Here is a 14,166-nt window from a genome sequence, read left to right on the forward strand (position 1 = left end):
CTTCAATGCTGCAAGACATCAGGGAGCAGATGGCCACACAGGAGGTGATGAGGAAGAGGAAGATGGTCACACACATCACCCCACTGTTGAAGATGACCAAGAGGCCCAGGGTGTGGGTGTCCGTGCAGGCCAGTTTCAACAATGGGAACAAGTCACACATAAAGTGGTCAATGACACTGGGACCACAGAAGGGTATCTTTCCAATTTTAGTATATGTGCTGCCGAAGCGAGCACCACAGAAGGGTATCTGATACATGAAAAGAAGCTGTCTGGTTCCCCCCGTAGATCCCCCACCCAAGACCCTCCCACCATCAGGCAGCACAGTTGGGGACTCACGGTGGTCGTGTAGCTCAGGGGTTTGCAGATGGCCATGTAGCAGTCGTGGGCCATCACGATGAGCAAGGTGATCACCACCCTTGTCAGTTATCCATGTATTCTTGATCAAAACTTACATTCCTTGTAAACATGACTTTTATCACTCCACCGAGCATCAGCCTACAGAATTTCCTGACATACTCTGAGATACATAAAATTTTCTGAAATACTCTGAGGTACATAAAATAAGTTAAAACTTCTTAAACTCAGCTGCCCCTTGAGCTACTTTTCAAACAATATATATTAACAGTATGGGAGAGCAATGGGTGAATCCCTACTGATGCAATATTTAGTTCTTCAAAGGCCTAACATTATGCCCCAGAAGAGTATCAAATTCTCCCTATGATGGAATAGCTTATTTTCCTCTCAAACATGTGTTAATTTCATGGAAACTTGACCACTAATTATTCATTTCTTGACCCCATCGCGTCCCACTTCGCACGATGCATGCGAAGGAGATACTCAGAGTACATTTCCCTGTCGCAAGCAAAACTAAGAGCATGAACAGTACGGGAAGTGGAGGTCGAGGAAAAGCTGAAGGGAAGAGAGGGCTCCCACCAAACAAATAACAGCAAGAGAAGCAGCCTCAAGATGGCCTTCACAGTGTGACCTGTGGTCAGTTCTGTGTTTTGATGTTTTGCATCAAGCTAGCAAGGAACGCTGTAACAAAGGAAGAAAAGAGGTGGTGGAATCTAAACATTTGCTTTAACCTCATTGAAATTCACCCCCCTCCTCCCATCCTTCTACTCCTCTTCCTCCTCTTCCTCTCCTCCTCTTCCTCCTCCTCCTCCTTCCTCCCTTTCTGGGGATTGACTGCAGGGCCTTCGCACTGAGCTACACCCTTTTCACTTTTCATTTTCAGATCGGATCTTGCTAAGCCATTAAGTTACCCAGGCTAGGCTCAAACTTTTGATCATTTACCACTTCAAATCCTTTTGCCTTCGCGGCCAGGGATTTAGCTCCACGGCATCACTCCTGCCTGCACAATATTCTGAGTTCGATCCCCAGTACCAACTCATTTTGCCTTAGAGGAGAAATGGCATTTCCTCAATTTTTCTCCCATCCCTCTTCCTGGCATACCCTTATCTTCTAACAACCATCACATAAAGTGAACCACAGCTCATTTAGTTCAGTGTCTGTGGAAATGTTTAATTCTCACCAGCAATCACAAAGTTCTTCATTCTTGATAGTTTAAGTGCTGATTCTATATCTTCTAGGCCTGGGCTTTGTGGGAAACATTGTTCCTCTTAAATTTGAGATATCCATGCATAACCTAGGACATACCCACTCCCCAAAGACAGCGTTCCTGGATCAAGTGTCAACGTATGCTTAAGTTATGGGAGAAGTAGCTTCAGGTAACCAGTGAGTTTGGGAAAGGGCACATTTTGTGAGAAACACAAGTTGGGAGCGTCCAGTCAGAAAGGATCCACAAAGTGTAATGTAGCGGTGCAAGTGAACAGGTGTTTTTTGTGTACATAGAACATTGCTGCTGAAACATGCAAGTACATGTGAGAAAGGACTACAACACCTGTGCTATTGTTTTTCTCCAAAGACAATGTGAATCATCACGACTATGTGTAAATTCCTTGTCTATAGTCATCAACGTAGGGAGAGCTGTGTTCTATTTGAAGAAAGTCAAACCGAAAGCTTGAAGAAAAACCTGAATTTAAATTTTGTGGTTGAAACTCTCAAGATGTGAACCCTGAAAACACATGCTAGTAAATCTCTATTAGTTTTGAATTACTTCTTTGTAAGCTGGGGACAGTAATGTAGAAAGTGCCTCTTTTCATACATGGATTAAATCTCCTAACTGAAGTGTGTTTGCTAGCTAATAAAACACTTATTTAACATAAATCCATGCATTACACCTATAGAAGCAATAGCTCCAGAAACTTACCAAATGTCATTTAGTGAGATTAAATAAAAGAATAGTTACTCTTGTTTCTCTACAAGGTTTCTCATGTATTAGCAGGAGGCATAAACACCTTCCTTTATATTCAAGAAAAACTGAGGTGAGCATGAGGATATTTAAGAAAACACGAACAAATTAAGAGCAATTTCAAAATTCTCAGTTTATTATTTCTTGAGCCATAAAAGACTTTACAGATCGGTTAGCAGTTGCTTATTTCTTAAGTCAGAACCTGTTTCTTTCTCGCTCCCTTTTATGGGGGTCTCTCATCTTGTGTTTCACATGTTTCTTTTGCCACAAGTGCAACATAAAGAAGAGAATAAAATCCATAATTATTCACTCCCAACTGTCAGCTACCCACACAGGGTCCTAGTCTCTTCTTAGTTTGTCTTCACACTGGAAAAGCAGGAAGTTTAAAAGATTCAGAGATCAGTAAAGTAGCCACGAGACTCTAGAATAAAATGTATTTTGGGGTCTTGAAGCTGAAGAACTATAGTTTTTTTGCATTTCGTACCCTGAATCTATGCCACCAACATGAAGCCTGGGCAATGGGCCTGGCGAAGGTGCTAGTTGTCAAAAACGCCTGGCCAGTATCAGTATCAAGACCTCAGGAATCAGTTTCTGGGAAGGCTGCTATTACCTTTTTTCCTTCTTCTTCTTCTTCTTTTTATCAGTAACATGTAAAATGTGCTGCTTCTTTTGCACTACCACAAATGTAGTCCTCCCACTTTACGTACACCATCATTTTCTGGGCTTTGAGAACAAGCTAAGTTACGCTCCTCTTCCACAAACTCCTCAGGGCACTTTTCACCTCTGCGTTTCTCACTGTGTAAATGATGGGATTGAACATGGGAGTGAGGATTGCAAAGAACACAGTCACCAACTTGTCCACGGGGTAGGTAGCCACGGGACGCATGTAAGTGAAGATGCAAGGTACAAAAAAGAGGACGATAATGGTGAAGTGGGAGCCGCAGGTGGAGAGGGCTTTGCGCCTCCCTTCCAAGCCGTGGAATTTCAGGGAACTCAAGATGACTGCGTAAGACACAAGCAGCATGGACAGGATGAGCAAGCACATGGCTCCACTGTTGGCTGCCACCACCATTCCCAGCCGGTAGGTGTCCCCGCAGGCCAGTTTCAACAACGGAAAGAGGTCACACATGAAGTGGTCGATGACATTGGGACCGCAGAAGGGCAGGTGGGTCATGAAAAGAATTTGCACAGCGGCATGCAGGACCCCACCGATCCACATGCAGGACCACCGATCCAGGCTACCACCACCAAGAGGCGACAGAGTCCCTGCCGCATGATGGTCGTGTAGTGCAGGGGCTTGCAGATGGCCACGTAGCGGTCGTAAGCCATGACGATGAGGAGGATGATCTCTGAGCCACCCAGGAAGTGCTCCATGAAGAGCTGGGTCAGACAGCCGCCCAGGGAGATGGTCCTCCTCCGGTAGAGCAGGTCGATGAGCATTTTAGGGGTGGTGACGGAGGTGTAGGAGGCATCTATGAGGGACAGGTAAGTGAGGAAGAAGTACATGGGAGCAGACAGGCTGGGGCTGAGGGAGATGGTGATGACCACAAGCAAATTGGCCAGCACAGTAAATAAGAAGATGAACAAAAAGACAAGGAAGAGTATTTTCTGCAAGTGTGGATTCTGTGTGAGTCCCAAGAGAATAAATTCAGTAACATTATTGGGGGGCACGGGGTGATCCATCCAGGAAGTAACACCTTCTCAGGTCCTCAGTCACCTACCCAAGATAGAGATACGAAGTTAAGCATGCACAGGTGGTGGCCTGATTTTCACAGCACAGAGATAGAGGTCTCTGTAACCACGGAGTGGGGCTCGTTTCCGCTGTTACTCCCCACTTCCCCCGGGATGCTGTCTCTTTGGATACCTAATGCTCTATCACCCATAAAACATTCGTGAAGCATCAGTCATTGGGCAATTTAACAAGAATACACGGGGCCATGCTCATGAGCTCTGGATTCTCCATTTCCGACACCGTGCGACTTTGATGCGTCATCCCATCTCCCCGAGTCTGACCCCTGCTCTGGGGTGGTGAGCTCACCAGTCACAGGTGTGAGATACGCTGTGGAAGTTGTAAAGTGCAGCAAAAGGTAAAGCATAGTCCGTCTTCCAGAATTTACTCTTGAACCCACAATTTAAAATTTTTAACAAAGGCATGGTCAAGACCTATCTTGCAAGGCAATCTAAGCAGACAGATGGGGAAAATGTGTAAACACTGTGGACAAACCTTCCCTGGCGCCTACCACACACATATCATACTAGTGGCTATTTCCTCATTGCGCCTAGCATAGTGTCCGGCACAATGTCTTCAGTGTATGGCACCAGCTTGAAGATAAATGCTTAATGAATGCCCACATCCCTACATCTCCATGAATACACATGTTCTCATTCTCTCACTCTATCCACAGTACATACCTGCTTTAGGAGAAATGTAAATGCATTCTTAAAAGTTACATTCCAGTTGAGTAGTTTTGGCATATTCAAGAGGTTGAGTATCAAAACATGTTATTGGACAATTTGACTCTCAAGATCATTACACTGATGGGCCAGGGGTTTAGCTCAGTGGTTCTGCCACCTGCCTCAAAAGCATAAGGTCCTGAGTTCAATCCAAGGTACCAAAAAAAGAAAAAGATCATTATACTGATAGTTAATATTGTTTATTCTTCAAAATTACATTCCACAGATGATTCAACATGGTCTCATTCAGTAAATTTACACTTTCATTACTGGGCTAAAAATTTCTCTTATATTGGCTTTTCAATCATGAAGATCTATGAAGTAAAAGCAACCTTTATCTTGAAAGTTGTGAAAATAGAAAATGTGAAATACAGAGACTGCTAGATAAGGTAAAGTACATATAACTTACACACACACACAGATTCACACAGATTAATTACCATAAGTACATATTATAAACTCACTGATTTAGCAAATGTTTATTAAACACTTACTATGTGTAGCAATGTATGTGCTTCATATAATTATAAAAATGACTTGTTAAATGCCTCTAGGAATCCATCTGATACTTTATTATCACACAGCAGCAATTCATCCACCCACAAGATGAATGATCAGCCTTATTCCTCTATGTTTCTGCTACATACAGTTTCCTGTCCCCTCCCATTCTCCCATAGCTTTCATCGCTCTTGGATAAAGATTATTGCATTATTAACAGAAGGGGAGGAAGTCATCCTAACATGGGGACATAAATATTACAAAGAAATGAAAAGAGAACCCATAAGTGAAACAAAAAGTATTCTGCTAAAAATGTTTCTGTTCTTTTCAGAATTAAATGGACAAAGGGTTTTATTTTTGACCCACGAAGAAAATCTTACACATATGTGAAAAGAAAGTAAAACAGTTTCACTATATTCCCTTACTCTGGGGACAGCTTCCACTCAGATGTGAAAAGGGCACAGTATACATAGAGTAAGAATATGACAACACAGCAATTCAGAAATAACTTCGATGAAATAAAAATCATTCTGTCTTTTTTCTTTGACCTCACAGTACTCTTCCTAGATATATACCCTAAAGGAAAATATTTTTTAAAAAGAAAAGTTATTATGTAAAAATATGTCCAATGCAATTATTTAAGGGCTGAGAAAAATTATAAACTGTATGCAGTGTCCAAAATTAGCAACTAAAACATATAATAAAAGAAATTATTGTACATAATAATATACCTATAAACAGCAGAGATGTTTTTAAAATTGGTAATATCATAGAAGACTCTTTTGTCCTAATCTTAAGTTGGAAAATTTTAGAAGGCAAACTTTAATATTTAGTATGATTCTAGTTTAAATATATATCACTTCTAAATTTAGGGAATTATGATTTATTCTGTCTTTCTCAGGGCTTAATACGGTGAAGAAAGACTGAAGCCTCGGTTAGCGGCAACGAGGGGTAATTATATGATTTTTGAGGTCCATGGAACCCTGAGATTCTATCACTGTGACTCCCTTTCAAAATATCTCACCTATCAACTTGTCGGACACAGCTCCATGGCCAAGACCCAAGGCAGCTGTTAGTTCTTCGAGAAAAATGAAAGCTGTAAGATTAAGACGTCAAGTAGCTCAGTTCCAGTCAGCACTTGCTGATTTTGATATGGCACCTTTGGAAGATGCCTTTCTCTGGAGTCTTAACCACTGCCATCTAACCCTGTTTGTAGGCAAATTCTGGGCTTCCTTACCTGTGGTTAATTAGACCTCAGGGGCATTTCACTAGCAGACACTGCCAACAGCCCGATTACTTCACCTTACTCAACTGAACATTAGGTAAGCACTTTCATGGCATTCATTTTTAATTGTTAACTTCTTCCTTAAATCCACACAGACCAATCACTGTGCAAAGAGAAAACAAAACAGCCCTCTGCTAATGAATTTGGATATTTAATAACAACTAAACTCAGTTCACTAGTGGAGTTAGGATATTTGACATTATATAAATTAAACATTTAGGTGAGCAATTATCTGACTTCTTAAATTTTTATTATACTTTGTTTCCTTATCAATACCTCCTGCATTGCTATAATGCTTTTAAAATATTGTTTGGGGGCACACATTAAATGCTAGTCATGACACATATTGTAACAGAAGAACTTCACACCAGTAGTTTACAGTGTTTCTTCAAAGCAGCCTTTCTCATAATAAATTTTGAAAGTAGATTAACAGCATGATTGTGAAAATAGTTATATTTCTATCTTCACAGTTGTAACACACATTTTTCAGGCATTCAAATGTAATCTAATAATATCCCTATGTAACAAGAAAACAAGCATCAATTTACCTCTTTATAACAGAAAACCACACGAGGGAGTCAGAACGTCATCAACCAACATAAATAAAAGGCAAGGCTCTGGAATCCTGGGCCAGAGTCCTCACTCTCAGATTATTGTATGATAACCAATGTGTCAGGACACTTTTATACTGTGACCAATTGTGAGGTACATTGGCATTTTCTACTAAAAGAAACCAATATTTGAAACATACCAATGAGAGAGAGAGAGAGAGAGAGAGGGAGAAAGGGAGGGAGGGAAATTGTAACTCTGGGTTGGCTCTGGAGGATATGGTCACTCTGAACGGTGTGGTAGAAAACAGTTTAACAAAACTGAGACCTGTGGTAAATTTGATTTGTCTAGACATTTGAACAATGTAGTGCTATGATAACATTTGTCTTTCATCTTTGTTACATTGCTCATTGGTGAAACTAGATACCCAATACACAAAGTTAAAAGAGAAAGGTTTATTTTGGCTCACAGTTTGTACAGGTTCCAGTCCTTAGTCAGCTGGATCCAAGACAGGGTAGCAAGGCAGAGTAGCAAGGCAGATCCAAGACAGGGTAGCAAGGTAGTTGGCAGAGCATCACCGAGGAGAAACAGCCCATGGCAGGCAGGAAGAAGGCAGCAAGCAGCAGCGCAGAAACAGCAAGCCCAGCTTCTTTCCACCTTTTACATTCCATCCAGGCTATAAATCTATTGCTTGGTGCCATCCATACCCAGAGTGAGGCTTCCATTATCCACACCCTTAATCCCAGGTTTATGCCCTTAACCCACACACACCTACTCCCACCACCTTCAAAACCCCCACCTATAAGCACATGAGGTTTTGGGGGCACATCTGGACACAACCACAACATCTTTCAACTCTGGAATGGAAGCAGAGAGTTCAACTGGAAAATGAACATGTACTTTAAAATGCATCATACTCAACCCAATGAAAGATCAAATCCACCCATGACTGCATATTACCTGTTCAGCCTCCACTGAAATAACTTGAATGATAAGTACAGATTTTTTGAATCCACACACCTGTCTGGTTGAGCTCCCCATAACCTAGAGTAACATAGCTCAGAGAAAGTTCAAAGTCCATAAAGTTAAGTTCAAGATAGTAAGAGTTGCCCATGAAGGAAAGTTTTCAAAAGAAGAATTTTTGGAGGTCTAAGGGAAGGTCTGTTTTCAGAACACCAGAAGAAAAAGTGAGTGGAAAAATTACAAAAAAGACAGAAATACATATTTCAAAGTGAAAGGGTAAATGAGAAGGAAAGAAGGAGAAATTAAACATGGATAAGGTCACAGTTGGCAAGAAACCAGTGGAAGAATTAGTATCATATTTGAAAGGTCTATAATCTTTTTTAAAAACCCCAAAATAATGGATACTCGCCAAAGTGTTCTTATAGACAGTGACATGTCCTTTAGTCAGCAGAGTTTTCTTCTCAAGGCAAGAAAACACTCAAACAGAGAGCTCATATTGCCTTAGTCCAGTCCAAAAATCTTTTCATGCTACAACATCTCCTAAGTTGTTCAAAAAATGAAAACGTTCAGAGATGCATTTGATTACTAACTTACTATAGATAATCTCTCAAAACTCTTCCAATTTTACATTTTATAATTGAAATAGAAGAAAATGTAACAATATTTAGTGTATGTACATGTACCAGCTTGCCATGATGAATGTAATCATTAAGTACTGAGAATACATACTAATAAAAATAAAAATGAAAGTATAGAAACAGTCACAAAACTTTTACACCTTGTAAATGTACACCTTCTAAGTGAACTGCTTATACAAACAAGATGAGCTGTTTAAGATCCTGGAATGAAAGCCTACCTTGCTGATCCAGAAGCTGATATTCTCTTGGTCCATTGTGAGTCTACAATTACAATATATCTGCTAAATATTGTTACATCTCAGGTTTCACTGACCTCTTCAATGAAACATGGTAGTTGTGAGGTGAGAGGTTGGCTCTTCCTGTCAAGAGGCATCTATGTATGCTATAACATATTTACATTGTGGAAATACACTGCATCTTTTTAAAGACACAAAAGTTATTTACAACCAAGTTTTGTAATTAAGGTGAATTGTTCAACTGAGAAATAATTTTTTTCAAATATGGAATGATTATTTCTAACTTCTTCCTATCTACCATATAAACCATCTCTTAAAGCAGTTTTCTTCTTTCTTTTTCTCTTCTTTTTCATTTTAATTTTTCTTACTACATATTTGCAGTACACAACTATATTCACTTAGGAAACTGGTACATGTATACAACACACCTCAATTCTTTTTTTCCCTTCCCTTCTACTCCCTTCTTTGCCAGCATCAGATTTATTTATTTATCTTATAAGCCTTTAAAGGTAATTATCATACATACAGATTAACAACCAGATATAATAGGCCAAAATAATATATTAAACACATAAGATATTTCTACTAAACCAAGGTACGCTTTTAGATATTTTGTCCATGATGAATTACAGTAACATTTTTCTCTTTTTTTTCCTACTATCTGTCTTTCATTTTGCACTTGATTCATATATATTGAGCTCCTCATATAAGAGCAACCAGGCAACATTTAAGCTTGTGCATCTGATTTATTTCACTTAACATTCTGGTCTCAAGGTGCTTCCATTTTCCTACAAATGATTCAAGTTCATCCTTCTTTATTACAGAGTAGTGTTCCCTTGTATATACATGCCCATTATTCATTCTTCTGCTGAGGGACATACAGTCCGATTCCAAGATTTAGCTGTTATGAATTGTGAAACTAAAATCCTGATGTATATAATGTACATCACTATGGCACGATATCTTTAACTTTGGGGGAACATTCCTACAAGGGGAATAGCTATTCAAATGGAATTTCTATTTTTAGTTTTTGAGGACTCTCCACACTGGTTTCTATAGTGGTTTACCAATTTACACTCCCACCAACAATGAAGAAGGATTCCCTTTTCCCAGCAGCCACACCAGCATTGTTATTGGTTGATTTGTTGATGATGATTTCTTATGAAATTTCAGTGTTGTTTTAATTTGTGTTCCTTGAATGCCTAGTGATATTGAACATTTTTGTGTACACCTATTTATTAGACATTTGTACTTCTTTACCCAATAAGTACTTGTACATTTCAGATGCCCCTTTTCTAATTCAATCTTTAAATTTGGAGGGTTCTTTTTTGGGGGGGTTGTTTTGTTTTGTTTTGTTTGTTTGTTTTTAGTTCTTTATATGTTCTAGATATTAGTCCTCTGAAGAGTAGCTGAAAAAATATTTTTCACTTTTCTGTAGGTTAACTCAGTTAATGGTTTCCTTTGCTGTGCAAAATCTGAAATGACATGTTTTGTTGATTATTGGCATTATTTCTTGTGTAACCAGCGTTCTATCTGGAAGGTCTTTGTCTACACCTGTCTCCAAGAGTTTTACCTATTTTGTCTTCCAACATATTAATGTTTTCCATTATAAACTTCAAATACTTGATGCATTTTGATTTTAGTTTAGTACATGGTGAGAGATAGGCGTTTATGTTCAATCATTAGCATGTGGATACCCAGCTTCCCCAGCACCATTTGTTAAAGGAGCTGCCTTTCCTCCAGGAAAAGGATTTGGCCCCTTTATCAAACATAACATAGATAAGTGTGACTTGAACTGTTTTTTCATCCTCTATTCTGTTTCACTGATTAACAAGTTTGTTTGTTTATTTGTTTGTTTTGCCAATATTATGCTTCTTTTATCACTGTAGCTTGTGTATTATACCCGGAAATGAGGGACTATGGTGCCCCTGCCTTTGCCCTTGTTGCCCAGAATTGCTTTGGCTCTTCTCGTTCTGTATGAATTTCAAGACTGCTTTCTCCACCTCTGTGGGGAATGCTATAGGTCTTTTGACTGAGATTATGTTGAATCTGTACAACAGTTTGGAAGTATGATCGTTTTGACTCTACTGGTCAACAGCGGATATCTTTCCATTTTCTCTTCAATCTCCTTTTTTCAGATTTTACTGTAGAGGGCTTTCACTTCCTTAGAATTTAGATTCATTCCTAAGTATTGTTTTTTATGCTGTTGTGAAAAGTGTTGTTTCCCTAATTTCTCTTGGAGCATCTGTTATTGGTGAATAGGAACTCTATTTATTATGAGGATTGATTTTGTATCTGGCCACATTAAAAAAATGTAATTTATTTTTTTCCCTTTTTCTTTCCTTTCATTTTTTTTGAGTTGTAAAGAAAGGCTTGTTTTCGCTCAAATTTTCAGGAGATCCATGCTTGGGGATGCCTCTGGCAATGTCTTCTTTCAGGCAATGTCCTGAGGAACAGGATTTCACATTCCAAGAGATGATGAGTGAGTGTGTGTGTGCACATGTGTGTGTGTGCATGTGTGTGCACACGTGCCCGTGTGTGTGTCTAAAGCAGTTTTCAAAGAGGACTTTAGATTCATACAACTAAGAATACTAGTAATATCAATATTTATTACCGTGATTCATATTGTTTTCATTTTTAATATTTACCTTCATTGTGAACATTTTTACACATACGTGTTTTTAAAAATTTAATCTAGTAAATTGACATTTCTTATGACATATAACCAAGAATATTTTATAAAGTAAACCATAATCAAATATTAGGCCCAAACAATTTTATATAAGAAAAGCATCAAAGGAAATGAAATAAGAATAGTATTTTTGTTCAAGGAGTATGTACATGGTCTATGATTTAGTCATTTAACTTTTCTGATTTCTCTTTTTTTTCTATACAATAAGAACAGTAGATTTCAGTGTCGTAAGGTGGTTGTGATCTTGTGGGAAAAATAAAATTTCACATAGGTTTAAATCAAGTTTTAAAATCACTGGACTTTTACTCAGCAGAACAAAAAAGTCATGTAATTTTAAAGTCAGGTACATTGTGCGTCTGCTGAGATCATGAGAAGCAGCTTTCTTCTAAAATTCACCCAGTGCTTTCATGAAAGGAGGTAGCACAGATTTCTGAAACTGCCTGTAAATGTAGGAGTGTTGCGCACTTCTGCAATCTGAAAAGAAATTTTTTTCAATTTTGTAGAAAACAAGAAATATTCTGACCTAAATGCTGTCTTTCTATAAAATAAAAAATATGGTGCTCGATGCTGTCCATTGAAAGGCTATCAAATTGTCTCTAGAATGCAAATCTGACACTGGCTCTGTCTCTGGTGTTGGGCTGGTTACTTAACATTCTGAACTTTAATTTTTTCCTTCATCTTTGCCACAGGAATGACCATAATGTGAACCTTGCTAAAATGTTTTTAGAGGCAAGAAAGAGATCAAACAAAAGATTTCAAGTCTGATTATCTTCATTTCCCCATAGTTCCGTGGTCAACCGTGGTCCACAGATGCTGTATGGAAAACTCCAGAAACCCTTCATAAATTACAAAGTGTATGTCACACTTAGTAGTGTGAAGACATCTCATGCCACGTCCCTCTGTCTGGCTTGTGACATCCATTATCCCATAGCAACATTGTACAAGTTTCTCAAGTCAACAGTCGTGGTAACACAATACTTATAATCAAGCAAACAGTAACGGCTTATAAGGCTTCAAGGTGTGATATTTCATTACAATGTATTATTATAACTGCTTTGCTATTATCGTTAATATCTTCAATCTATAAATTGGACTTTACCCTAGATTTGCATATGTAGGGAAAACATAGTAGCTGCACATGGGTCAGTAATGTCCAGTTTCAGTAACATCTGTCCCCTGAAGGATTTGGGAATTTAGGGCCCAGAGATAGGAAGATCATGAAGACAATTAAATAAAATTTTCATATGACATTATTTACTATCTAAAATTGTGTTCCTGTTCATAAACATTCTAATGGCGTTTTTTACTTCTGCGTTCCTTACTGTGTAAATAATAGGATTTAACAGGGGAGTGACAAGAGTATAGAATGCAGTCACGGCTTTATCCATGCGAAAGGTGGCTACTGGTCGCATATACATGAAAATACAAGGCACAAAGAACAAGACGACCACCGTGATGTGGGAGCCACAAGTAGAGAGGGCCTTTTTCCTCCCCTCAGAGCTGTAAGTCCTCAAAGAGCGCAGGAGGCACACATAGGACAGCAACAAGATGACAAAAGTGATCATAGCCAGTCCCCCGCCACTGACAGCAACCAAGAGCCCAAGAAGGAAGCGGTCGGTGCAGGCCAGCTGTATCAGGGGGAAGATGTCACACATGAAATGATCTGTCCTGTTGGGGCCGCAGAATGGGAGCCAGAAAGTGACTAGAATCTGCCCGAAGGAGTGGAGGAACCCCATCGACCAGCACAGCCCCACCAGGATGCAGCACTTGCTGTGGTTCATCAGGGTCACGTAGCGCAGAGGTCTGCAGATGGCCACGTAGCGGTCGTAGGCCATGACCACGAGGAGAACGATCTCCGAACCTCCCAAGAAATGTTCCACAAAGAGCCGTACCATGCAAACGCTGAATGAGACAGCTTTTGTGTCAGAAAGCAAATCGACTAGCATTTTAGGGATTATGGAAGAGGAATAGCAAGCCTCTACCAGAGATAAGAAAGCCAGGAAAAAATACAACGGGGAGTCCAGCGTGTGGCTGAACATTATAGTGATGACAATGAGCAGGTTTCCAGAGACAGTGACAAGGTAGATGATGAGCAACAGGAAGAACAGAATTTTTTGCATCTCAGAATTCTGTGTCAGCCCCATCAGAATGAATTCTGTCACATTCCTTCTGTTTTCTTGCATTTCGATGCTAATGCTGAATTCAGGGGTGGTCAGTTAACCTGTAAAAACAGAACCCTTCGTAGCAAATGTGATAAGCCAACGTGTGCTGGATAATCGGTAAACCAAAGGAACTTAGTACTGTGAGCTATTCTCCTTGGTGGTTTTCCAGAAGAGAAGAAACACACTGTGATTTCGGTTTTATAATAGGAGACTGGAACAACTTTTGCACCTGCCCATCTCAATTTCTTAAAAGGAGACTAGAACAACTTTTGCACCTGCCCATCTCAATTTCTTACAAGGGTGCTGGAGCCCCTTTTACAGCACTGTTCACAGGTTTCACTGGTCATTTCAAGAAGTTTCACTAGGCCTTTCCCG

At 39.5% G+C, this 14,166-nt stretch overlaps 2 protein-coding genes across 2 annotated transcripts; both read right to left on the reverse strand.

Annotated features, from left to right (window-relative positions):
• Positions 1–3,050: 3,050 nt before the first annotated feature.
• LOC104874296 (olfactory receptor 140-like) lies at positions 3,051–3,835 on the reverse strand. Its single transcript, XM_010641316.3, is given in 2 exon segments — positions 3,051–3,530; positions 3,533–3,835. Coding segments are annotated over 2 exon segments (768 nt in total). The 5' UTR covers positions 3,821–3,835.
• Positions 3,836–12,879: 9,044 nt separating this feature from the next.
• LOC104874306 (olfactory receptor 140) lies at positions 12,880–13,815 on the reverse strand. The gene has a single exon (XM_010641321.2). The coding sequence runs from the start codon at positions 13,810–13,812 to the stop codon at positions 12,880–12,882; it is 933 nt and encodes a 310-aa protein (XP_010639623.1). The 5' UTR covers positions 13,813–13,815.
• Between the last annotated feature and the right edge of the window lie 351 nt (positions 13,816–14,166).

This window comes from Fukomys damarensis, unplaced genomic scaffold, assembly GCF_012274545.1.
Source record: "Fukomys damarensis isolate Sample0158 unplaced genomic scaffold, DMR_v1.0_HiC HiC_scaffold_73902, whole genome shotgun sequence".
NCBI classification, from domain to species: Eukaryota; Metazoa; Chordata; class Mammalia; order Rodentia; family Bathyergidae; genus Fukomys; species Fukomys damarensis.